This window comes from Cetorhinus maximus, chromosome 15, assembly GCF_964194155.1.
Source record: "Cetorhinus maximus chromosome 15, sCetMax3.hap1.1, whole genome shotgun sequence".
In the NCBI taxonomy this organism is placed as follows: Eukaryota; Metazoa; Chordata; class Chondrichthyes; order Lamniformes; family Cetorhinidae; genus Cetorhinus; species Cetorhinus maximus.
In genome coordinates, this window is record NC_135893.1 from 85187755 (window position 1) to 85214146 (window position 26392).

Consider the following 26392-nt stretch of genomic DNA (forward strand, 5'->3'; position numbering starts at 1 on the left):
TGTGTGTCTCTCTGTGTGTTTGTGTGAGGGTGTGTGGCACTGTGTGTCTCTCTGTGTGAGGGTGTGTCTCTCTGTATGTGGGTCTGTGTGAGGGTGTGTGGCACTGTGTGTCTCTCTGTGTGAGGGTGTGTCTCTCTGTATGTGGGTCTGTGTGAGGGTGTGTGGCACTGTGTGTCTCTGTGTGTGTGTGTGTGTGTGAGGGTGCATGGCACTGTGTGTCTCTCTGTGTGTTTGTGTGAGGGTGTGTGGCACTGTGTGTCTCTGTGTGTGTGTGTGTGTGAGGGTGCGTGGCATTGTGTGTCTCTCTGTATATGGGTCTGTGTGAGGGTGCGTGGCACTGTGTGTCTCTCTGTATGTGGGTCTGTGTGAGGGTGCGTGGCACTGTGTGTCTCTCTGTATGTGGGTCTGTGTGAGGGTGTGTGGCACTGTGTGTCTCTCTGTGTGAGGGTGTGTCTCTCTGTATGTGGGTCTGTGTGAGGATGTGTGGGACTGTGTGCCTCTCTGTGTGAGTGTGTGTGGGACTGTGTGCCTCTGTGTGTGTGTGTGACTGTGTGCCTCTCTCTGTGTGGGTCTGTGTGAGGGTGTGTGGCACTGTGTGTCTCTCTGTATGTGGGTCTGTGTGAGGGTGTGTGGCACTGTGTGTCTCTCTGTGTGAGGGTATGTCTCTCTGTATGTGGGTCTGTGTGAGGATGTGTGGGACTGTGTGCCTCTCTCTGTGTGGGTCTGTGTGAGGGTGTGTGGCACTGTGTGTCTCTCTGTATGTGGGTCTGTGTGAGGGTGTGTGGAACTGTGTGAGGGTGTGTGGCACTGTGTGTCTCTCTGTATGTGGGTCTGTGTGAGGGTGTGTGGAACTGTGTGAGGGTGTGTGGCACTGTGTGTCTCTCTGTATGTGGGTCTGTGTGAGGGTGTGTGGCACTGTGTGTCTCTCTGTGTGAGGGTATGTCTCTCTGTATGTGGGTCTGTGTGAGGATGTGTGGGACTGTGTGCCTCTCTCTGTGTGGGTCTGTGTGAGGGTGTGTGGCACTGTGTGTCTCTCTGTATGTGGGTCTGTGTGAGGGTGTGTGGAACTGTGTGAGGGTGTGTGGCACTGTGTGTCTCTCTGTATGTGGGTCTGTGTGAGGGTGTGTGGCACTGTGTGTCTCTCTGTATGTGGGTCTGTGTGAGGGTGTGTGGAACTGTGTGAGGGTGTGTGGCACTGTGTGTCTCTCTGTATGTGGGTCTGTGTGAGGGTGTGTGGCACTGTGTATACTTCATTTGCTTTAGCGTCAGGTCCCGGAATCAGAAACAGGTGCTGCAATGTACCTGAACGTGCCCCGACTACGCCATCTAATTGGTCCATGACCTCCACGTGCTGTTCACGGAGTAGCCAATTGGAGAGCGCCAATAGCTGGGCTGGGCGGGGTGACGCGTGGCGCTTCCGCCTCCGTCTTCGCGCGCGTTCGGGAGCCGGGGGAAGGAGTGGAGTTGCTGCCTGAGACATTGTTGCTGTTGGCGGCTGTGTAAGGAGAAACAATGTTTCCTCACTGATCGGCAACTGGTTATAGTAACACGGAGCCGGGCTCAGTGCCCACACTCTGGGCTGGAGCGAGGAAGGAGTGATCTCTTTCCTGATGAATCTTACGGCTGGAGGCCATTCAGATCATTGTGTCTTTGCTGCTTCTTTGAGGGGCTGTTCAATTAGACCCACTCGTTTCCATTAAGCGTCAGTCGTAAAACTCAGTGGGCGGAATAGTTGCCTCTTGAGTCAGAAGGTTGTGGGTTCAAGTCCCACAAAATCCAGGCTAGCACCCTGCTGCAGTACTGAGGGAGTGCCGTACTGTCAGAGGTGCTGCCTTTTGAATGAGACATTAAACTGAGTTACGGTCTGGCCTCCCAGGTGGATGTACAGGGTACTATTAGGCGCAGAGAGGGTGAGTTCTCGCCAGTTTGCAGGTCAATGTTTATCTTTCAACCAACATCATTAAAACAGAAAATGTTGGAAGTATGTATGGGTCTGGCAGCATCTGTGGAGATGGAAACTGTCAACTGCTTTCGTATCACTAAAACAGATTATCTGCTCATTATTGCTGTGTGGGAGCTTTCTGCTTCATTTCGCATGTCAATGAAAGAGTGAGCAGGGACAGTCCAAAACAATGATAAGCATCATGCCTATGTCCTTCATCTCTCTTTAGGGTAGTCACAGTCTGAAATGATAGTCTCCTGATGACGAAGAGATCATATTTTAGTAATTTTAGCATTGCAGGATATTTTGGGGGGGGTGGTTAATCTAGTTGTTAAACATAAGATCAGGTCTCAGTTGCAAAATGTAATGGAATTATGAAGAGTGCGTGTCTCAGGTGAGCAGTTCAGGCAGCAGCATTATGGATATTGTTTTAAAGGCTTGTAATTGTACAGCTTATTTCATGACCTCAGGACATTGCAAAGTACTTTACAGCCAGCTTGTAGCCACTTACAATGCAGGAAACCCAACATCCAATTTGCACAAAGATCCCATTAACAGCAATGTGATTTTTAAAAAAATATTCTTTCACAGGATGTGGGTGACACTGGCCAGCATTTACCCATCCCTAATTGCCCTTGAGAAGACGGTGGTGTGCCACCTTCTTGAACTGCTGCAGTCCATATGATTTAGGTACAGTTACGGTTTTGTTAGGAAGGGAGTTCCAGTATTTTGATCCAGTGACAGTAAAGGAAGTTGTTTGAGGGATAAATATTCACCAGGGCTCTGAGCAAACTCCCTCTGCTAATCTTCTATGCAAAAAATGCAATGTCTTTGAAAGGTTCCTCCACAGTGGCCATTTCCAGCCAACCATAAGGAATATGGTTTCACTCCCAACCAAGAGAAACTGGACTTGTGGTGAACAAATTCAAAACCATCAGCCACATCTATTAAAATCTCACTAATGTTTGTGATTTCAGAATCTCTCTCTACATTGTTTTTGCTTGTATCAGGTACACTATAGGTTCAGTTGTCCTCCAGCCAGGATGGTGGAAGAATCTGGCAGCATCATTAATCATCCGGCAGCAGACAATGTGCTTGGAGCTGTTATTTCATAAAATGCCTTGGACAAGTGGGCACTTCACTGAGGTGAACAAATTTGCACAACAGGCAGGGTGGGTCCTAATATTGCATATTGAAGGTGTGGTGCAATTTTTCCAAGAAAATCCCTCCACTAGTGCCCCCACCCATCCAACCACCCCACCCCAACAATCTATGACCCTATCCTCTTTGCTGGGATCCCCTTCTGCTGGGCAGATGCTCAATCTTCAGTTGTGAGCCTGGCTTTTGAGTGTTACCGTTATGAAATGAATTAAATTTGATCCTCTTGCTGATTGCATTTGATCGCACTGAATTTTCTAATTCAGTCCATAGATGCTGCAACCAATGGTGGTGTCCTAGCCTATGTCCTGTATCAAATACAGAATCTTCCTGCTGTTTTACAGTTTCAAGTTCTGCAATGAGGGAGTTTTTCCTTTGTAATTTTTTTTCTTCTAGATTTCCTTTGCTCAACCATTGCATTCTGTTCTGTCATTGACAGTTCGGTTCTATCTTTGCATTCTACTGTCAATTTCACTATTACTAATTAGATCAGAGGTTTACAGACTAAAGTAACTAATATTTATTTACAAATAAACAGTAGAATTTTAAAATATAATGCACCAAAAATGTGTGGAGAGAGAATCCGCAATGGGTCAGTTACACTCTGAATGAAGCAAGCATCTCTAAGCTTGCTGAACAAAGTTTTTTTTTTGTCTGTAAAGTTAATTTTTGCCAGTTTCCAGCTTCATAAACCTTTTATGGCCTTGTCCCTCGGGCAGTGGGTGGTGATAATGGGACGATTGTACTGACCAACAGCCTTTGAAACAACCCCCCTAATATTTCAATGCTCAGCTTTTTGACCTTTAGGTGTTGTGACCAGCAAGACTTTGATATCAGGAAACTGAGTGACACTTCCCAGATCTATCCAGTGTACAGTAGAGTCAGCATGAATTGATCACTACTTTTTTTCTGCTCAATGTAGCAACAATCCTGATTAAATAAAGGAAACAAGGCAATTGAATCTTTTGATCAAAGACGCAATTTGATATTTTTAAGTAATTGAAAACAGAATATAAACAATTATGACAATGATGACTGATCTGGTTTATCAGTCTAGTAACCTGGATGCTCAAAGCTTGTAATAATTGAACTCCGAAGTAAGGTTCCAATATTTGATTCCAATTTTCCTTTTCAATTTTCCAACGACTCACTTTTGGGAACTTTACCAAAACACTCATGTATATTTTGACTTCTCATTTATTGGTGGAACAAAAGCTAAATTATTTTTATTGGTTACATGAATCTTGAGCAAAAATAATCAAGCTATAAACACGAACTGTGCGAATCAAAATATGTCCATGCATTAAATGTGTATAGTGAAGATTTATCACTTGTATATTCTAATCTGGCTGGTTTATTAGCATTGTGATTTTTGTGTGCTTTAACATCCGAAGTTTTCTAAATTAGAAGATAGTGTAAATTTATTCTTCTCTCAGGGCCCTGAAACATGTTAACCATGGTTCAGTTAGTGTGCCTACCTCTGAGTCTCAAGGTTGTGGGTTCAAATCCTATTTCAGGACTCGAGCACAAAAACCAGGGCTGACATTCTGGAACAGTACAGATTGAATACTGCACTGTTGGAGGTGCCATCTTTTGGATGAAATATTAAATGTTATCTGCCTCTCTGGTAGATGTATAAAAAAATCACATGGCACTATTTTGGAGAAGAGCAGCAAGTTATCCCCAGTGTACTAGCCAATAATTATTCCTCAACCAATATCACTAAAACAGATGATATGGTCACTAGCAATCATTGTTTGTGTGAGCTCGTTGTGGCACAAATTGTCTACCATGTTTCCTACATTACAACTCCGACTACACTTCAAAATTACTTCATTGGCTGTAAAGTGCTTTGGGATGTTCTGTGGTTGTGAAAGGCACTATATAAATTCAAATCTTTTTTTTTCCCCCCGAGAACTGATTTGGTTCATATTTACACAAGTGGATGCGGAGGTGCAGACAGGAAACATTTTCAACCTCAGCTGGTGAATCTTATAGCTAAGAAAATGAAGCTGACTTCATTGGGGATTCAGCAGAAAGCTTTTGCCTACTCCATGACAACACTCGGATCTAGCTTAATGAACAGCCTGTTTAGCTTCTATTATGTGAAGCTCTTTTTAAATCGATACAGAATTTCTGAAGGAATGTTCCACCAGGCGCAAGTGAGTGTTATGTTTTCTGACATGTCTCCATTTTAAAAAGTATCATGTTTGAGGCACTGCAGTGATGCTGTTTGTTGACATTCAAATGCACCTTCTGACAGTCATAGTCGTAGAGATCTACAACACAGAAAAAGGCCCTTCAGCCCATCGAGTCTGCGCCGGTCAAACAAATACCTAACTGTTCTAATCCCATTTTCCAGCACTAGGTCCATAGCCTCGTAAGCCATGGCACCGCAAGTGCACATCCAAATACTTCTTAAATGTTATGAGGGTTTCTGCCTCTACCACCCTTTCAGGCAGAGAGTTCCAGATTCCCACCACCCTCTGGGTGAAAAAATTCTTCCCCACATCCCCTCTAAACCTCCTGCCCTTTACCTTAAATCTATGCCCCCTGGTTATTGATCCCTCCACCAAGGGGAAAAGTTCCTTCCTGTCTACCCTATCTATGTCCCTCATAATTTTATACACCTCAATCATGCCCCCCCTCAATCTCCTCTGCTCCAGGGAAAATAACTCCAGTCTATCCAATCTCTCCTCATAACTCTCCAGCCCAGGCAACATCCTGGTAAATCTCCTCTGCACTCTCTCTAATGCAATCACATCCTTTCTATAATGTGGATTCCAGAAGTGTACGCAATACTCTAGCTGTGGCCTAACTAGCATTTTATACAGTTTCAGCATAACCTCCCTGCTCTTAGATTCTATGCCTTGGCTAATAAAGGCAAGTATCCCATATGCCTTCTTAACCACCTTATCTACCTGTCCCACTACCTTAAGGGACCGGTGGACATGTACACCAAAGTCCCTCTGATCCTTGGTACTTCCCAGGGTCCAACCATTCATCGTGTATTCCCGTGCCTCGTTTGTCCTGCCCAAGTGCATCACCTCACACTTATCTGGATTAAATTCCATTTGCTATTAATCAGCCCATCTGACCAGCTCATCTATATCCTCCTGTAATCTAAGGCTATCCTCCTCACTATTTACCACCCCACCAATTTTCGTGTCATCCGCGAACTTAGTGATCAGCCCTCCTACATTCAAGTCTAAATCATTTATATATACCACAAATAGCAAGGGACCAAACGCCGATCCCTGTGGAACCCCATTGGACACAGGCATCCAGTCACTAAAACACCCCTCAACCATCACCCTCTGCTTCCTGCCACTCAGCCAATTCTGGATCCAATTTGCCAAATTGCCTTGGATTCCATGGGCTCTTACCTTCTTTATCAGTCTCCCATGTAGGACCTTATCAAAAGCCTTGCTGAAGTCCAAGTAGACTACGTCAAATGCATTGCCCTCATCTACACACCTGGTCGCCTCTTCAAAAAATTCAATCAAATTGGTCAGACTTGACCTCCCCTTAACAAAACCATGCTGACTGTCCTTGATTAATCCCTGCCTCTCCAAGTGTAGATTAATTCTGTCCCTCAGAATTGCTTCCAATAGTTTTTCCACCACTGAGGTTAGACTGACTGGCCTGTAGTTCCCTGGTTTATCCCTCCCTCCCTTCTAGAATAACGGTACCACATTGGCTGTCCTCCAGTCCTCTGGCACCGCTCCTGTGGCCAGGAAGGTATTGAAAATTATTGCCAGCATTGTTACCTGTCAGTCTGTGATAGCCATTTCCTAGGTGCTAAGTTCCTTCCAAGTCATGTAATCGGATAGATTTACTGAACGACTGTTCACAAAGGGGGGGAAAAGTATTGAGTCGTTCACCCTGTCATATTAATGTTCTTGCACTTGCCTCCAGAATGGCATTGGCAAGGGCTATGAGCAGGTTTGCAAATTTCCCACATAGCCAAGGAATTGGGAATTTTGCATCAGGTCAAAACACTGTTTAAACCTAAACTTTATGAAGGGCGCAGTTTATAATCAGAATGGCTGTGTTTTAATATTCCCATGTTGTAGTTGAATGGGTTGACCACTTGGGCCAGTTATTCAACATCTACTGTTGAAACGTTGGGTATGTGGATATCAGCCAAGGCTCCTCAGTGATGATGAGACTACTAACACTCAGTGGCTAGACTTTTAAACACTGTCGTAATGGCAGATGGATTATAATCTGATGCATCATTATGAACCACTGGTCAGTGCTATGATCATAAAAAGCCATTTCAGCATGTGCCAGCTCTTTGAAAGAGCTATTCAATTTGCCCCACTGTCCTTTTGCTGTACTCCTGCAAATTTTCTTTCCTACAAACATTTAACCAATTCCTTTTCTGAATGTTATTAATTAATTTGCTCCACTGTCCTTTCAGGCAGCACTTTCCAGATCATCATAACTTGTAGCTGGAAAAGTATTTTACTTTTTTTTTTAGGTTGTCTTCATGCTATGGAATGCTTTCAATGATCCACTTTTTGGCTACTTTCAAGATAATGCCAAGTTTTCATGCTGTGCCGAGCGGCGTCTCTCCATACTGTATGGTGCTCCGTTTTATGCCATCGCCTTCCTTCTGCCCTGGTTCCCATGGCGTGACTACCAGGAAGGTGACTGGCTGTGTGGGTTGCAGCTGGTCATTGCTCTCTGTGCCTACGATGGGATGTTGACATTTGTCCTCTTGGCACAGTGCGCGCTCTTTGCTGAGATCTCAACCAAGCATGAGAACCGACTGCAGCTCATCAAATACAACCAAGTGGCATCCTTGGTCGGATCTTCAAGCGTCCTTTTCTGTGGCCTTATCTCAGATAACATGGGAAATATTTTCAACTTCCAGGTATTTGTCCTTTGTGTTGCCATGCTGGCCTTTGGATGCATGTACTACACCGGGCTATACTGTTTCAGTCAGTATGAGCAAGTGGAGAGACCGGAGAAGGACAAGGTGGAGAATGTCCCCAATCTCTCTTGGACTTCTGTGTTCTACCTGACCAAACAAATTGTAATGCAAAAGAACTTCCTGTTTTTCATTGTCATGAACTTTTTCCAGGTTTTCTACCTGGCATTCCTGAACAATTTCATGCTGATATTTGCAGATCATCTGATTCCACAGTACCTGCTTCCAGCTTTTGTAAGGAGCATAATGTATGGAGCTGGATTCATCTGTCCCCAGGTAATCCCAGAGTAGTTCCGACAGAAAATGTTTTTTGTGTATGTTCTCTTCATCTTGCCCTCTCTTCCAATTTTCTCTCCTTGCCCCTTTCTCCTGAAGATGATGTTTCATGCAGTTGTGTGGGTCTGGCACTTGTAGAACTGACGCATCCAAATGGTTGCTCCTCTTGAGATTCTGAGGAGGTGGGTAAGGTGGGGGAGAGGTTTTAATCTAACTCACCAGATGAGAAACCCATGATTGGGAAACTTGTGGGAATGAGTGCAATGTTGGATTTACACCCCGCCTGACTTTGCTGTCCATTGAAGTCAATGAGTAATATTAACAGGAGCATAAAATCAGCATTCCACCTGATCCCATAGGTTTCCACCCAGTGAATTAGGGTAAAATTACCCCCTGGGTTTTAGAAAGCAATTCATCCATGGGAAGTAGGAGGGCTTTGGTTGGCTCTGATCATGTTCTGCTACACTCATTGATCACTGGGTGAATGTTAATGACCATGAGTGGGAAAATGGATATTCTCTTTCCTTCCATAACCTGAATCTAACTGAGGTAACTTGTGTTCCCAATGACAGTATCTTTTGATGGAGATATTCCTGGTCTCTGTGAACTCCGCACCAGACCAGGTGCTTGATATACCCAAATCGACCACCATCAAATGAAATCCAAAATTCTTTAACACTGTTGCTCTCTTTCCTGCCTGTTATTCCCTCAATTTTTGTACACCTGGAACTAGTGGGTTGAGGTGAGAGTGTGGCAATGGGAAGCTGTGCTGCACAACAGCTTGCATTTATTTAGCTCCTCTAATATGGTAAAATATCCCAGGGTGTTTCACAGGAGTGTTATGAAACAAAATTTGACACCGGGCCCCACAAGGGGATATTCGGACCCTGGGGAGGGGTGAGAAATAAACAAAAAGATAAAAAGCTATTATATTCTCTTCTTCCCACCCCAGTACAGTTATTAATTATATAATTTGCACATAAATGTTAAATGTATATACATAGCTATTTGGGTTTGATATAAACATAGTTTTGTAATCCCAGACTTGACAGGATTTTTGTGTGTGTATATATTGCTTATATGCCATTAATAGCTGGACATTCGGCTGTTTTGCAATTTGCTCTATCCCAATTATTGGACACATTCTCTCTTCTCCCAGCTTTTAATTCTCAGTAGTCAATCATTGTTGAGGAAGTTTGGCTATTACAAAATCATCCTGTTTGTCTTCTACTCGGAACTGTTGAGTGCAACAATCATGTTGGGATTGGGCCCTAGTCATTACTATCTGCTGTCTATCTTCCTCGTTGCAAACATGTAAGTAATGAATTTTATATCTGTGTGTGTGTATTTCATCTGCCTTATTTGTCACTTCATGCCATGGAACCATGCATAGGGATGGGTGGATTCAGTTCTGCTTCAATGTGAGCATTGTACTGTTCCTGCTCAGAATTTATTGTGGTTAGAACTGAAATGGAATGTTTCACTCTGGTAACTGTGAGCAAGTACAGGGATGGAGCCAATCCAGATAGCAAGCTGATCAGAGACTGGAAAAACTCAGCAGGTCTGGCAGCATCGGCGGAGAAGAGTTGACGTTTCGAGTCCTCATGACCCTTCAACAGAACTGAGTAATATTAGGAGAGGGGTGAAATATAAGCTGGTTTAATGAGGGGTGGGAGGAGAGACTCCCTGGGTGTCTCCTCCCCCCCCCCCTCCTTAAACCAGCTTATATTTCACCCCTCTCCTAATATTACTCAGTTCTGTTGAAGGGTCATGAGGACTCGAAACGTCAACTCTTCTCCGCCGATGCTGCCAGACCTGCTGAGTTTTTCCAGGTAATTCTGTTTTTGTTTTGGATTTCCAGCATCCGCAGTTTTTTGTTTTTGTTTTTATTTTTATTTTTGATCAGAGACTGGCCCGTTCTAGGTTACTGTCTGGTACCCTTGGGTCAATGGGGCCCTTCTGGATTGCTGTGGAGAATGCTTTAGATGCTCAAACTGGAGCTCCTTTCGCTAAGAACCTGTGAATGATTATTTAAGCAAAGTTCCAAGTAAGGGCTTGGGAATAGGAGACTGTACCCAGTGTGAATGGGGCATGGGGAGCTGTGGCCCGGCATGGATGAGGGCTGGGGAGCCGTGGCCCGGTGTGGATGGGGGAGGGCTAAGCGAGGAGAAGATGGTGCCTTTCGGTTATATTTCAAGTATTCAAGTACATGACTGTGATGTTGCTTATATAATTATTTAAAAAATTGAATTATGCTTGTTTTAAGACAGGCAAAGCATCGAAATATAGTAGGATAGGATTTCGGGCAATTGCATTTCCATTTGGGAGACACCCTTTGTTCTGACTGCAGTATTTTTCAGAAGAATATTTTAATCTAATCCTCATTTTCTCTATTAGGGTGATGGTATCTGCCACATTCAGTCTCTTCAATCTGCCCCTGGCTGATATTGTTGATGCAGACTTTCGGAATTATAAACGCAGGTAAGGCTAGCCTTCGCTCACTGGTTTCACTTTCTAAGTGGAAATGGTAACAGTTGTCCAGTGTTTGACATTAACGCCAGTATATTTGCATTTTCCTGAGTAGATTTGGTGTCTGGATTTCTGTCTTGTAATGAATTTCGGAGTTGTGGAAGTTTCAGATCCCACAAGTTTTTGTACACTAGATGGTCAGGTTTCAACAGTCTGCTGTTAATTTGTATTATTGGATAATTCAGAGTCTTAAATCAAAGTTCAATTCAAATTATCTGATTGAAATGTATTGACACTAAATGCCTACTGTACTGCATTTATTGTGCTGTAGTTGACTATGGAAAAGACCATCCTTAATGTTCAGTGACTCCTGCTGAAAGTGTTACTGGAAAACAATAGGATCAGGTGAAACTGTGATGCTCCCAAACAACAACAACCACCTACCTTTATGTAGCACATTTAATGTAGTAAAGTGACACAAGGTATGACCATAATTGACCTTTAACAATTTATTTTGCTTGTTTAATAGAATCAATTTTGTTATCTCTTTCATCTTAGTTTTCCACTGTCTTCCATGGTATTTGGTACCAATGCTTTGTTTACTAAGCCAGCGCAGTCACTGGCTCCGATGCTGGTAGTGAGCATTCTTAACCAGTTTGACTATGAAAAGCTGAAGGACAACTTTACATACTCAGAGCAGAGGTAAGAATGTACAAGATCAACAGAACGAGTTGCTATTGTTACTGCTAAAAGCTTTAATCTCTGGACTCATCTTTTAAAAACACAATTCTTTTTACATATCAGTTTTTTTTGGTCCTTGTTTCTTCAAGATTGCACCAGGCCTCTGGCTTAATGAATGAACAGGTAGCAAATTGAGGCAATTACCTCCAAACTCCATTATTATCAAAAACAGAATTACCTGGAAAAACTCAGCAGGTCTGGCAGCATCGGCGGAGAAGAAATCAGTTAACTTTTTGAGCCTTCATGGCCCTTCGGCAGAACTGAAGAACTTGCTTCAGTTCTGCCGAAGGGCCATGAAGGCTCGAAACGTTAACTGATTTCTTCTCCGCCGATGCTGCCAGACCTGCTGAGTTTTTCCAGGTAATTCTGTTTTTGTTTTGGATTTCCAGCATCCGCAGTAGCTTTTAGCTTTTTGTTTTTATCCATTATTATCAAACTCACTATTATTTCATCTCTACTCTCTCATACAGTTTTCACCAGTTTAACTTCCTCAGTCTGCTTTTTATCTCAATTTCTTTCAGTAACAATTCTGGAAGCAAAATGGTATAAAAAAATTCCATCCTTGTATTCAAATTCTTCTGACCTTGCCCTTTCAATCTGTGTAACTTTTGATATTTCTATCCTCCTCCAATTCTGGCCTCTTGTCCATCCCCCCACTCTTCCTTCATCCCATCATTGGTGACCATGCCTTCACTTGTCTTGGCCCTTGTCCTTGCTCCTTAAAACCCACTGCTTCAACAAAGCCTTTAGTCACCTATCTAAAAGTTGTTTTCTTTTGACTTGGTGTCAGTTTTTGTCTGATTATCCCCATGGGATGTTTCATATGTTAAAGGCACTGTATAAATACAAGTTATTGATTTAGTTTGAGAGTTCAATAGTGACCTTGTTCTTTTACCTTGCAGTGCTCTGCAGGATCTGCACGGGGCCATGTTTTACCTGATCTGCCTGACTCCAATATGCATTGCAGTTCTGCAGATTCTGGCATGGACCCCATATTCCATTCGGGATAGCCACACTGACGTTGCAAAATACGTAGAATCCTAAAGACCAACACTCTGCTGTGAGGAACCATTGCGGGATAAATGAAGATCTTAAAGCCCTTGAGTTAATCTTTCATACTGGGGATCATAATATTAGGTGCTTTTGTGATCCAGAAGTGATAGGATGTTTTTAATTTCTTTCTTCTTCATTCATGGGGTATGGATGTTGCTGGCAAGGCCAGCATTTACTGTTCATCCTGAATTGCCCATGAAGGTGGTGGTCAGCTGTGTTCCTGAACTCTGCAGTCCATGTGGTGTAGGTACACCCACTGTTCTGTTAGGGAGGGAGTTCCAGAACTTCTCCCCAATAACAATGAAGGAACAGTGATAAATGTCCAAGCTGGGATGGTGTGTGCCTTGGAGCTGAGCTTGGGGGCAATGGTGTTTCCATGTGTCTGCTACCCTTGTCCTACATGTTAGTTTGGAAGGTGCTGTTGAAGAAGCCTTGGCAATTTGCTGCAATGCACCTTGTAGATAGTACACACTGCTGCCATTGTGTGTTGATGAGAGTGAATGTTTGAGCTGGTGGATGGACTCAGACAAGTGGATTGCTTTGTCCTGGATGATGTTGGGCTCCTTAAGTGTTATTGCGGTTGCCACATTCAGGGAAATGGAGAGTATTCTGCATATTGAAGAGTACTGTCATAGTGTACAATGTTTTTACTGGAGCCCCACTTGACAAAAGCATAAATAGTTAGGGAGTGACCATATAAAGGACTCGGCCTCTGAATGAAGGTGCTTTATATAACTAGGAAGGTGACACTGAAGATTGGTCATTCAATGTGCCTTGTAAGATTTGATATAGAATTATTGCTTTGATATGATTCTCGTCCAGATCCCCTCTACACCTCATTTGGATTTGAAAAGTTGCTTTTTCTCCAATAAAATTTTACTGACACTCCCCAGATTCAGATTTGACACATTGATTCACTATTCCTGTGTTGTGCCAAATGTGTATTCCTGTACTGCTCAATATGTGTAATACCATCTTTAATGTGCGCCGTATACAGCCTTTGCTGAGGGATCTTCATAATCTTTCCGATGTCAAATCTTTAGCAAAAATTACACTCCATACTGATTATATACGTATTTTTAAAACTGTCATAATTTTGTAAAACTGCACAAAATGGACCAGAATTGTTTCTAGGAATGGTTGTTTTAAAAAAAATAAAGATGGCTGAGGATAAGAGGCTGTCCTTTCAGGTCAGGCCTGGATTAGAATTGCCAGGTGAATGATCATTCCTATCGGCACCTCTAAAGTGAGTTTTTGATACTACTGAGAATAAGTTAAAATGGATACATTCTTTTGATAATTGTATTTGTCATTCTGAGCCATTTTAGTACAATGTAGTGATTAAACTGCTTTGTTCACCAAACGTGGTCCATGTTGGTTATTACATTGGTTATTTTACATTATTCCAATCTACAGATTTCTATGTTAAAAAGATTGGGGGAACACGTGATGTGACTTTCAGCTGTACAGCTGAGGGATTCTAACCTTGTGATATCCCAGGTTCAATTCTGGGTCACTGAGTTAAGAACATTGCTCAATTCACCACAATAAAATGCTTGCCTTCAGCGAAACAGAGTGAAATTAAAGCCACAATTGGTGCGCTCTCGAACCGATTCATATATACTTAGAGACATAGTCATAGAGTTATACAGCACAGAATCAGACCCTTCAGCCCATCGTGTCTGTGCCGGCCATCAAGCACCTATCTATTCTAATCCCATTTTCCAGCACTTGGCCCATAGCCCTGTATGCTATGGCGTTTCAAGTGCTCATCTAAATACTTCTTAAATGTTGTGAGGGTTCCTGCCTCTACCACCCCTTCAAGCAGCGTATTCCAGGTTCCAACCACCATCTGGGTGAAAAAATGTTTCCTCAAATCCTTCTAAACCTACTGCCCCTTATCTTAAATCTATGCTCCCTGGTTATTGACACCTCTACTAAGGGGAAAAGTTTCTTTCTATCTACCCCTCATAATTTTGTATACCTCTATCAGGTCCCCCCTCAGCCTTCTCTGCTCTAAGGAAAACAACCCTAGCCTATCCATTCTCTCTTCATAGCTGAAACGCTCCAGCCCAGGCAACATCCTGGTGAATCTCCTCTGCACCCTCTCCAGTGCAATCACATCCTTCCTATAGCATGACAGCCAGAACTGCACACAGTACTCCAGCTGTGGCCTAACTAGCATTTTATACAGCTCCAATATAACCTCCCTGCTCTTATATTCTATGCCTCGGCTAATAGAAGGCAAGTATCCCATATGCCTTCTTGACCACCTTATCTACCTGTGCTGCTGCCTTCAGGGATCTATGGACATGTACCAAGGTCCCTCTGATCCTCTGTACTTCCTAGGATCCTACCATTCATTGTGCATTCCCTTGCTGTGTTAGTCCTCCCAAAATGCAACACCTCACACTTCTTAGAATTAAATTCAATTTGCCACTGCTCCGCCCATCTTACCAGCCCATCTATACCGTCCCGTAATCTAAGGCTTTCCTCTTCACTATTTACAACACCATTACAGGAGAGGAAAAGCAATAGTGATGGTCGGAAGAAGTATTTAGATTGGGAGGAGGTTCGTGTGGAATACAAACACTGGTGTAAACGGGGTCAGTGTTTCAGCCTGTTTGCTGCAGATTCTGCGTTGCTCATGGCCACTTGCATCGGTAGCAATTGTTATGGACAGGAGGGGAGCACGGTTAATTTAAACAGCACTAATTTCACCTCCCACCATCCATCCATTAGCAGAATGGTGTTTTGATTTGTTTCCCTCTTTATAAGTGGTGGCATATTCCCCAATCCCTCGGTTTTGGTGCATTCCAATTTTCTGTTGTTAACCCCACAGCAAACTCGAGATAGGATGAACTCAAAGGGTTCATTTATTTTCACGCACTCAAAATGCAGGAGGAGGGTTGCAATGTTGCCTCCTTGCTCAGACAGTAAAGAGAAGTATACAGAAAAGGAAGATTTATAGTGCAGAGACCACAGAGAAAATAAACATTGGCTCGTGTGGGTCCAGAGTCCAGAAGCAAATGAGATATTTCTTTAAGGGAGTCAGTGGGTTGAAAACCAATGCTGTATAATTCTTTAGTGCTTCTTAGGCAAATGAGTACAGCTTTGGGACTGAGTGCATACCTGGGGGTTTGGTGAGTGGGAGAGTTCAGTGAGGAGGTGTTCCATTCCTTTTGCTTTTTCTACTTTTTTCACCCTATAGGAATTGGTTCTTGCTATAACACAGGGTAAGGAGCTAGCTGTTTGGTGAGTATCTGGTAAGTGGTTAAGGTCTATTTCAGTCCTAAGCTTTAAAATAGTATACAAACTGGTAGTAGCCTTAATAAAACATATAAAAAAGTAAAATAAATAAGTGAATAATATAATTAAGTAGTTGATTAAAATATATTAAGGATGGCTGAACAGGTGGTGTCAAAGCTGCAGCATGTGGGAGCTCCTGAGTGCCAGTGTGATCCAGGACAAACACGCCTGCAGTAATTCTTTGTGGCTCGAGCAGCTTTGGCTCAGAGTCATTGAGCTGGAGGCTGAGCTGCAGACACTATGACACATGAGGGAAGGGGAAAGTTATATGGATGCTTTGTTACCAGGAGGCAGTCACACCACTTAGAATAGGGTCTTCTGATTTGGTCAGGGACAGGAGGGTGTGACTGAGTGAGGCAGGTAAGGGGACCCAAAGGGCAGGAGTGCAGGAGCCTCAGCCTTTGCAATTGTCCAATAGGTTTAAGGTTCTCTCAGCTTGTTTGGATGAGTGTGGGAGCTGCAGGATGGATGAGCAAACTGACCATGGTACTGTGGTACAGAAAACCATGCAAGTGGTGGGAGCCAAAAGGAATGTAGTGGTAGTAAGGGACAGTATAGTGTAGAGGATTGACACTGCTCTCTTCAGCAAAGAGCAAGAGTCCAGAAGGCTGTGTTGCCTGCTTGGTGCCAGGGTTTGGGACATCTGCTCAGGGCTAGAGAGGAACATACAGTGGAAGGGGGAGAATCCAGTTATTGTGGTCCATGTAGGTACCAACGACATAGGCAGGATGAGGAAGGAGGTTCTGCTAGAGAGCATAAGGAACTAGGTACTAAATTAAAAAGCAGAATCTCAAAAGTAATAACCTCTGGATTATTACCTGAGCTGTGTGTAAATTGGCATAGGGTACATAAAATTAGATGAATGCATGGCTCAAAGACTGGTATGGGAGAAGTGGGTTCCAATTTGTGGGGCACTGGCACCAGTACTGGGGAAAGTGGGGCTGTACCGTTGAAATGGTCTACACCTGAGCTGTGCTGGGACCAGTGTTCTAGCAAGCCGCATAACTAGGGAAGTAGAGATGGTTTTAAACTAAACAGCAGGGGCAAGGGATCAAATGTGGAAAGATGTAGTAAGCCAAAGAGTAGAGGAAAAGCAAGAAAGGTATTAATGTGGGAAATGATAAACAGACCTTGACAGGAAGGGACAGGGAGTACAAATCTAGTAGTAAAACAACAGAGAAGGCTGGAGGTTACATAAATAATAAAAGAGCAAAACTAAAGGGTCTGTATCTGAATGCACATAGCATTCGAAACAAAACAGATGAAATGATAGTGCAAATAGAAATAAATAAGTACAATCTGATAGCCATTACAGAGACATGGCTGCAGATGACGTAGATTGGGACCTGAACATTAAAGGGTACATGACATTTAGGAAGGACAGGAAGCTAGGAAAAGGTGGCAGGGTGAGGAGGTGGTGGGTGGCTCTTAATTAATAGTGATATTAGCACATTAGAGATGGATGACCTAAGTTCAGGAAACCAGGATGTAGAAGCGGTTTGGACAGAGATGCAATATGATAAAGGCAAGAAATCACTTGTGGGAGTGGTGCAGGCCCCCTAACAGTAACCATATGGTAGGACTGGATATAAAGGAAGAAATAATGGGAGCTTGTCAAAAATGTATGGTGATAATCATTGGGGATTTTAATCTGCATATAGACTGGGAAAATCAGATGTGCAAAGCTAGCCTAGATGAGGAATTCATAGAATGTTTTCAGGATAGTTTCTTAGAATAGCACGTTCTGGCACTAACCAGAGAGCAGGCTACACTAGACCTGGTATTGTGCAACAAGATAGGATTAATTAATGGCCTCATAGTGAAGGTGCCCCTAGGTAGCAATGATCATAATATGATTGAATTTTCCATTCAGTTTGAGGGAGAGAAGAGTGGGTCCAAAACTAGTATTTTAAACTTAAATAAGGGCAATTATGATGGCATGAAAGCACAGCTAGCTGAAGTGAATGGGCAAATTAGGTTAAGATCAATAGAGATCTAGTGGCAGTCATTTAAGGGAATATTTCAGAATATACAGATACATTCCAACAAGAAAGAAAAATTCCAAGGGGATGACCCACCATCGTGGTTAACTAAAAAAATTAAAGATAGAACAAACTTAAAGGAAAAGCATATAATTATGCAAAGATGGGTGACAGAATATAAAAAAAGACTAAAAGATTGATAAGGAAGAAAAAATTAGAGTATGAGAGAAAGCTAGCTAAAAATATAAAGACAGATAGTAAGAGTTTCTATAGATATTTTAAAAAGAAAAAGGTTAAAGTGAGTGTTGATCCTATAGAAAGTGAATTTGTGGAATTAATAATGGAAAATAAGGAGATGGCAGATGAATTGAACCAGTATTTTGCATTGGTCTTCATTATAGAGGATATGGGTAACATCCCAGAAATAGCTGTAAATCAGGAAATGGAAGGAAGGGAGGAATTCATGGAAAATTACAATCACCAGGGAAGTGGTACTGAGCAAATTGTTAGAGCTGCAGACTGACATGTCCCCGGATCCTGATGGACTTCATCCTAGGGTCTTAAAAGAAGTGGCTAGTGAAATAGTTGATGCATAGGTTTTAATTTTCCAAGTTCCCTAGATTCAGAAATGTTCCATTAGATTGGGAAATAGCGAATATAACTCCCTTATTCAAAAATGGAGGGAGACAGAAAGCAGGAAACTACAGACCAGTTAGCTTAACATCTTTCATAGGGAAAATGTTAGAAGATATTATTAAAGATGTTATAGCAGGGCACTTGGAAAAATTCAGCATAATCAGGCAGGGACAACATGGTTTTTTGAAGGTAAATCATGTTTACCCAATTTATTGGAGTTCTTTATGCTGTGGATAAAGGGGAACTGATGGATGTATTTAGATTTCCAGAAGGCATTTGATAAGGTGCCACCTTATCAAAGGCTATTGCAAAAAATAAAAGCTCATGGTGTAGGGAGTGACATATTGGCATGAATAGAAGAATAACTAGCTAACAAGAAACAGAGTTGGCATAAATGGGTCTTTTTCTGGTTGGCAAGATGTAACAAGTGGTGTGTTACAGGGATTAGTGCTGGGGCCTCAACTTTTTACAATTTATATAAATTACTTGGATGAAAGGATCAAAGGTATGGTAACTAAATTTGCTGATGACAAAGATAGGTAGAATAGTAAGGTCACCAAGAAGGCTACAAAGGGATATAGATAGGTTAAGTGAGTGGGCAAAGATCTGGCAAATGGAGTATAATATGGGAAAATGTGAAATTGTCCATTTTGGCAGGAACAATAAAAAAGCATATTATTGAAATGGGGAGAGAATGCAGAGCTCTGAGATGCTGAGGAACCTGGGTGTTCTAATGCACAGCAAGTAATTAGGAAAGCTAATAAAATATCATCAGTTATTGTGAGGGCAATTGAATACAAAGGTAGGGCATAGTTGAGACCACTGTAGGATCGGAATCCCCTCCGCCTGGACTTTATCAAGCAAAATAGGCCAACCCTCAACCCAGAGGCAGGCTGTACCATAAGGGGTTAATCTTCAAACATGTCAATACCGAAACCAAATCAATCCTGTGTAAAGATGCTGGGACATTATCATCTCAAAGACACAAAGCAGATGCCATCAGACAGTCCAATTAAAGAAACTGGGAGACCATCACAGCAAATGGCCCTAGACAACAGCCACCACACAAATAAACATCGACAACAGCTAAGGAGAAATGGATCTTATCACATGCACATTAACTTGAGATCCAGAGACATCACACTGGGATGGGGTCCATTGTTGAGAAAACAGCATCGCGATGAATGGGTTGTCTGAACTAATACCTGGATTGGGCGGGTTGTCTTATGAGGGGGGTTGCACAGGCTAGACTTGTATCCGCTAGAGTTCAGAAGAGTAAGAGGCAATGTGATTGAAACTTATAAGATCCTGAGGGGATGTGGAGAGGATGTTTCCTTTTGTGAGAGATTCTAGTACTAGGGGCCACTATTTAAAAATAATTGATCACCCATTTAGGACAGAGATGAGGAAAATGTTTTTGTCAGAGGGTTGTGAGTATTTGGAACTATCTTCCTCAAAAGGTGGTGGAAGCAGAGTCTTTGAGAGTGTTTTAGGGCAGAGGTAGATAGATTCTTGGTAAGCAAGTGGTTGAAAGGTTATTGGGGGGTAGGCAGGAATGTGGATTTGAGGTTACAATTAGATCAGCCATGGTCTTATTAAATGGCAGAGCAGGCTTGAAGGGCCGAGTGGCCTACTCCTACTCCTAATTTGTACGTTCATATGTATGTATTTTTCCAGTGGTGTTGACTTCGCACAATGAGATAGGCATGCAGAGATGAATCAGTCTTGTAGGTTATGGTACAGAATTTCCAGCAGAAGCAGAATAAATGGAGCCAGGTGTCCAACCTGGGCCAAAGCTCCTTGACTGAGAGGTTGCTAGTCAGTTGATAAAAAAGCAGACTGAGACTTTGCAGTTCAGCAAGGCAATATTACTGGTTCCACAAACCAAATTCCCATGAAACACGACTTGCATCTCTCCACACTGTCATTGACAAAGGATGTATACCCCTTGTCTGGGTCCCCAAGGTTGTTAAATGGCTCAACCATTAAGAATTGAAAGGAAGGTGGTGGGGCTCTTTGTCTTAGCTGACAAGCAGACTCCTGTTGCCCAGCCTGGGTTATGAAATGCAGATGGCATTTGTATAGCTCTGTTTGAATTTGGTCTGTGCAGCCCACAGGGGGTTGTTAGTAGCTTTTCAGGGATAACGATGTGCGAGTTTCCCTGATACTGCCAGGTAGCTTATTTCCTTTGGGGTCACACACGGACATAGATTCACCCATTTTAGGTATTTGTCCAGTTTGAATGTGCATATGTCTATATATTTTATTAAAAAGAAACACAGAGTGAGGTCTTATTCCCTCACAATATAGGAGTAACCATCCACATTCTGTGTGTGCTGACTGAAGACTTCAGATGTGGAAATCCAACAAATCTTTTACAAACAGAAAGGAGATCATTGATGGAATATGAACTGACAGCCAAGTGTGATCAGTGTGTCGTGGAAATGGTATCCATTCTTTCAAGAATTAAGTATCGCTTAATGGTTTTGTTTTTAAAGTCACTCAGTGATTTCCGCAATGACAAACCTTCAACGTGAATCCCCAGTTTAATTGGGGAAGATGACATCATTACCTATTTTGTGAGATTTGCTATCTCCATGGTCTAAGATCTTGAGCAGGAAGTGGATGCCTACACTCACTCAGATTCTAGCTCCTTACTGAATTAAAGTGGACACTGAGGAGAGACTGTATTGACTGCAGCACCCATGGTTTATGCAAATATGTTTTCCACAAATTACGTGTATGTGTGTTTTTTTCAATGTTGCAAAAGTGTCCATCCGTAAGATGGAACTGCACTCAATTTGTTACAAAGAATCTCCCATTTCTCAGAGGTGCCCATGCTTTAGAAAGAAAATATTGCATTTCTATAATATGGTGTCTTTCAGGAATTAGGATATTCTAGAGTGCTTTAAAGTCAATTGAAGTACTTTTGAGATGTAGTCACTGTTGTAATGTGGGAAATGTAGCAGCTAATTTACAGACAGCAAGACCCCATAAACAGTGATTTGATCATGATCAGATCCTCTGTTTTAACTGATGTTGGTTAAGGGATGAATGGTGATCAGGGCAGTGAAGAGAAATCCCCTGCTTTTCAAAATAGCTTAACTCCTTATTCCAGAGTTAAAAGTCTCACAAGGCCTAAAAATAAAGTTCAGATGCCATCAGAATATTCCAACATACATTTGCATCTAAATATCTTGATTTGCTAAGACTAGGAAAGCAAAGTGATGATGTTGAACTTGTACAAGACCATAAGTCTGATGTTGGAGTATTCTGTACAGTTGTAAGCACTCAATTGTATGAGGGAAGTCATTCAGTCCAACATCTGTGCTGGCTCTTTGCCAGAACAATTTAAAACTAACACCACAGCCCCACTCTTACCCAATAGCTTCATCAGGGTGACACCTGAGATGGGTGCCCATCTCTCCTTTCCAATACAGCCCTATTGTACAATTTCAGCATCCTATTTTACTGTCATTTAAATTTCCATTCATTTCAGTGGTATAACTGGAGCTGAAGGTTTTTTAAAACTATTGATGAAGGAGTTTGGCTGAAAGGTTAGGTTGAAAGAGCTGGAGTGGTTCTCCTTTGAGCAAAGGAGTTTGAGAGGAGATTTGATAGAGGTGTACAAGATTAATTCAGGTTTAGACAAGATAGACAAAAAAAAGTTGCTCCCATTAGCTGATCATACACAGACTGTGGGATACAGATTTAAGGTTTAGTGCAAAAGATGCGGGGGGATGTGAGGAAGAACTTTTCTTCCCAGCAACTCCCTGGAACTCTTAGCCTACGAAGCTAGTGGAGGCAGAAACAATTAATGATTTCAAAAGCAAACTGGATGGGCACTTGAGGGAAATAAACTTGCAGAGCTCTGCTCTCTCCTGGGGATTGAACAGGGAATGGGACTGACTGGATTGCCCTAGAGGGAGCTGGCATATGCTTGGTGGGCTGAATGGCATCCTTCCGTACTGTTATAACTCTGTTTAACAGGTTAAAGAACAAGGAAGATGACTGAAAGCGTGATGGAAACGGAATCAATACCAACTTTCAAACCGGAACTGGATGTATACTCAAAAAGGAAAAGTTTGCAGAGTTATGGACAGTAGAACTAATTCAATGCTCTTTCAAAGAACGAGCAGAAACACGATTGGCTGAAGGTGACCAGCCACACCAGATTTTACGGGACCATCCTGTAACTGGGGCCGATGTCCCACGGCCCTGGGGTCTTTGCTGCCAGGATGCCATTTGTCCTGCATTTCTGAAAGTGTCTTGAAAACTTATTTTGAGCATGCACCTGCACATGTGTACTACCCTCTCCCAAGGTCTTGCCTCTCAACACCCCACCCCACTGTTCCCACGGTCTTGCCCTATCACTCCCCCCTGCCCCCATGGAATTGCCCCCTCACCCCTCTGTTCCCCAAGTTCTTGACCCCTCACACCCCCTGCTCCCAAGGTCTCACCTCCTCAACATGGTCTTGCCTCCTCACCCCCCAACCTGCTCCCACGGTCTCGTCCCCTCACCTCTGCCATGGTCTTGCCAGCACCGCCCTACATAACCCTTCCCTTCCAAGGTCTGGACTCCAGACACCCAGCTCCCATGGTCTTGCCCTCCTCCTCCCACTGCATCCACAATCACCCCCACCCCCACAGTCTCCCCCCCCAAGACAAAGTGTCCCTCATTTTTCCCCAGGAGTTGGTCACTTCTGTACCATTTCATTCTGCTATTTATAATAGCGAACATGTCGAAAACAAACGTTATCCAGGAGTCGAGTTTGAGTTTCATTGACTCCGAGCGATTATGGGCAACGAGCCAACGCCTCCTGTCGCCTAGCAGCAGAGGGAGGAAGAGGAAATTACATTTAAATTGAACGTGGCCGATGCCGCCCGGGAACGGAAATTTCTGGGACACAGGAAGTCTGCGCGTTCGGTGAACTGGTCCTGGGTGGTGGCGGCGCAGGGGCGGAATGTGAGACTCTCGGGCTGGATTTACAAACGCGAATTGAAATTGGGATTTAACGGTGAACTGCACCATTGCCGGGGCCGGGGGGGGAGAGGGAGGAGACTGAATGCAGCTGCTGGCTGGACTTGCCACCGGGCTGCTGCATTTCCCGCTTGTTTGCAAAATGTTTGCCCCCTGTTAACCCAGGACCCCCGCAGGGGGGGTAGGGGGGGGGGGGGGGGGTGTTCCCCCGGGATTCCCAGGACGGCTCTGACGCGCGTGGCACTCCTGCTCTGCTACTTTGTTGCACTCTTACAGCTGAGGAAAATGTGGAGCAGCAAATACCTGCGGAGCCCCCTGTCCCGCTCATTGCTGCTCAACATGAGGCACCAGGGCGACGAAGAACGCGACCAGTTCCAGGTGCATCACTCCTATTTTTTGTTTGTGTTGGGAGTCTTTCTTTTTTAAAGTTTAGACGCCGTTGTGGTATTTCAAGGGATCGTCCTCCTGAAGTGACGTGCAAACAATTTTTCTGAACTTATCTACGTTACTTTGTAAAAACCTTGTTGCAATGCATCTCTTGACGCACTTTATTCTTTCCCTCCCTCTTCGATTGTCACGTTGTTTTCATGGAGATACTGAAAATAACTACCCGCCTTGGTTCAGTGGGTAGCCCACTGAGCTCAGTCAAATGTTACCTTGTGGGTTCAAGTTCCACTCTAGAAACTTGAGCGCAAAATCTAGGCTGATTGTGTGTAGTACGGAGGGAGTGCTGCATTGTCTGAGGGGCAGTACGGAAGGAGCGCCGCATTGTCTGAGGGGCGGTATGGAGGGAGCGCTGCATTGTCTGAGGGGCAGTACGGAAGGAGCGCCGCATTGTCTGAGGGGCGGTATGGAGGGAGCGCTGCATTGTCTGAGGGGCAGTACGGAGGGAGTGCTGCATTGTCTGAGGGGCAGTACAGAGGGAGTGCTGCATTGTCTGAGGGGCAGTACAGAGGGAGTGCTGCATTGTCTGAGGGGCAGTACGGAGGGAGCGCTGCATTGTCTGAGGGGCAGTACGGAGGGAGCGCTGTATTGTCTGAGGGGCAGTATGGAGGGAGCGCTGTATTGTCTGAGGGGCAGTATGGAGGGAGCGCTGCATTGTCTGAGGGGCAGTACGGAGGGAGCGCCGCATTGTCTGAGGGGCAGTACGGAGGGAGCGCTGCATTGTCTGAGGGGCGGTACGGAGGGAGTGCCGCATTGTCTGAGGGGCAGTACGGAGGGAGTGCCGCATTGTCTGAGGAGCAGTACGGAGGGAGCGCTGCATTGTCTGGGGGTCGGTATGGAGGGAGCACTGCGCTGTCTGGGGGACGGTACGGAGGGATCGCCGCACCGTCTGGGGGACGGTACGGAGGGATCGCCGTGCCGTCTGGGGGGCGGTACGGAGGGATCACCGTGCCGTCTGGGGGGCGGTACGGAGGGATCACCGTGCCGTCTGGGGGGCGGTACGGAGGGAGCGCCGCACTGTTAGAGGGTCAGTGCTGAGGATCAGGACTGAGGGTGTGCTGCTTTGTTGGAGGCACCGCTGTTTGGATGAGACTGAGGTCCTGTCTACCCTCTCAGGTGGACCTACGACGACTCATTTCCTTGCTTTGTGCAAAAATGGATGCTATGCTGCTCACATAATAACAGTCAGTGCACTTCAGCTGTCTTTCCTGAGAGGCATTTCATAAATTGTTCCTCTTTCTATGTTATTTTTGGCTAGTCTCTGATCTTTTTAAATCCAGCCCATTTCTTTCATACCAACCTGATTTTATCCCTGAAACAATTTAAAAACAAAAACAGCCCTACGTAATGTACTGGGGGAGGGTGGGGTGGGGTGGGGTGGGGTGGGGTGGGAGGGAAGGTGGATGCTTAACCCTCTCCCTTCAGTAAATTAGGGGAGACAGTGGGGGCAGGAAGAGGAAGGAGGGGAAAGATTTTAACAATGTGAGAGTTGCAAGATGGCCATATTTATTTAATTTGCCTAGAATACAGTGAGTACAGGGAAGCAATGAACTTTTCCATTTGAAGAAAGAGCATTGAATTCCATCCTTTCACATGGGCCGATTCTCCCTGTTAATGTTCCAGTTTCTTTATTTACCTATTTTTATATAAACTATAGGGGTGGTGCACAAGTTTCCCAGTGTCACTAATAGGCGAATACACAAGTACCCCCTCAAATGGGGGCGGGGGGTGTGGGGGTACTGCTAGTGAAATCAAAAATAAGATCTAACAAAAATAAAATAAACTTATAATGTATTAGTGATCTCACAATCTGTGCTGTGTGGTGCCCACTGGTCACAGGATGACTCTAACATAATGTGGGGTGGGGAGTTTGGCATGGTCCTTCGCCAAGGCAGCCTGGACACAAAGAGACCAGAAGAGAAAGAGGGGTAAAGTGATTCCTCACCACCACCACCACCCCTGTCACTTTTAATGTAGTAAAGCATTCCACAATTAGACTTGGAACCACCTAAGGAAATAATGGGACCAGTGACTAAAAGCTTGACCAAAGAGATAGTTTTTAAGGAGCATCTTAAAGGAAGTAAGAGAGAGGTGGTTCAAGAACTAAGGCCCCAGACAGCTGAAGGCATGACCAATGATGGGGTGATTAAAATCCACTATGTTCAGCAAGAGGCCAGAATTGCAGAGCACAGAACTTGGAGGGTTGTGTGGCTGGAGGAGGTTACAGAGATAGCGAGAGTGGGATGGGCCATGGAGAGATTTGTAAATAAGGATGAGAATTTTAAAATCAAGGCATGGTTTAATGGGGAGCCAATGTACAGGGGTGAAGGGTGAATGGGACTTGGTGCGAACAAGGATTCAGTCAGTAGAGTTGGATGATCTCAAAGTTACAGATGGGAGGCCAGCCAGACAGACATTGGAATAGTCAAATCGAGGTAACAAAGGCATGAAGGAGGGTTTCA

General features: G+C 43.9%; 2 protein-coding genes across 6 annotated transcripts in view; both read left to right on the forward strand.

Moving 5' to 3' along the window:
* The first annotated feature begins 1440 nt into the window (after positions 1–1440).
* On the forward strand, positions 1441–13941 carry mfsd13al (major facilitator superfamily domain containing 13a-like). 2 transcript variants are annotated; one of them, XM_078558837.1, is made up of 7 exons: positions 1441–1910; positions 5016–5262; positions 7587–8315; positions 9475–9629; positions 10713–10796; positions 11343–11486; positions 12428–13941. In XM_078558837.1, the coding sequence occupies exons 2-7, from the start codon at positions 5107–5109 to the stop codon at positions 12567–12569; spliced, it is 1410 nt and encodes a 469-aa protein (XP_078414963.1). In that variant the 5' UTR covers positions 1441–1910; positions 5016–5106; the 3' UTR covers positions 12570–13941. The 2 variants fall into 2 exon arrangements, with proteins under 2 accessions (XP_078414963.1, XP_078414962.1); XM_078558836.1 differs by lacking the exon at positions 1441–1910 and adding an exon at positions 2951–3088.
* A 9402-nt stretch (positions 13942–23343) lies between these two features.
* mettl9 (methyltransferase 9, His-X-His N1-histidine) overlaps positions 23344–26392 on the forward strand; it is a 38461-nt gene continuing 35412 nt past the window's right edge. Inside the window, exon 1 of one of the 4 annotated variants that reach the window (XM_078558838.1) lies at positions 23344–23427. In XM_078558838.1, the coding sequence (XP_078414964.1) occupies positions 23383–23427 (45 nt within the window). In that variant the 5' untranslated portion in view covers positions 23344–23382. Of the gene's footprint in view, positions 23428–23476; positions 23865–26392 lie in introns of those variants that run through there. The other 3 variants (XM_078558841.1, XM_078558840.1, XM_078558839.1) reach the window with 3 other exon arrangements.

Excerpts from the sequence above, each read along its gene's own strand:
- mfsd13al (XM_078558837.1), top strand. The coding sequence starts at position 5,107 with ATGAAGCTGACTTCATTGGGGATTCAGCAGAAAGCTTTTGCCTACTCC. Across the intron at positions 9,630-10,712 it reads ATCTTCCTCGTTGCAAACAT|GGTGATGGTATCTGCCACAT; the intron begins GTAAGTAATGAA and ends TTTCTCTATTAG. Across the intron at positions 11,487-12,427 it reads TTTACATACTCAGAGCAGAG|TGCTCTGCAGGATCTGCACG; the intron begins GTAAGAATGTAC and ends TTTACCTTGCAG.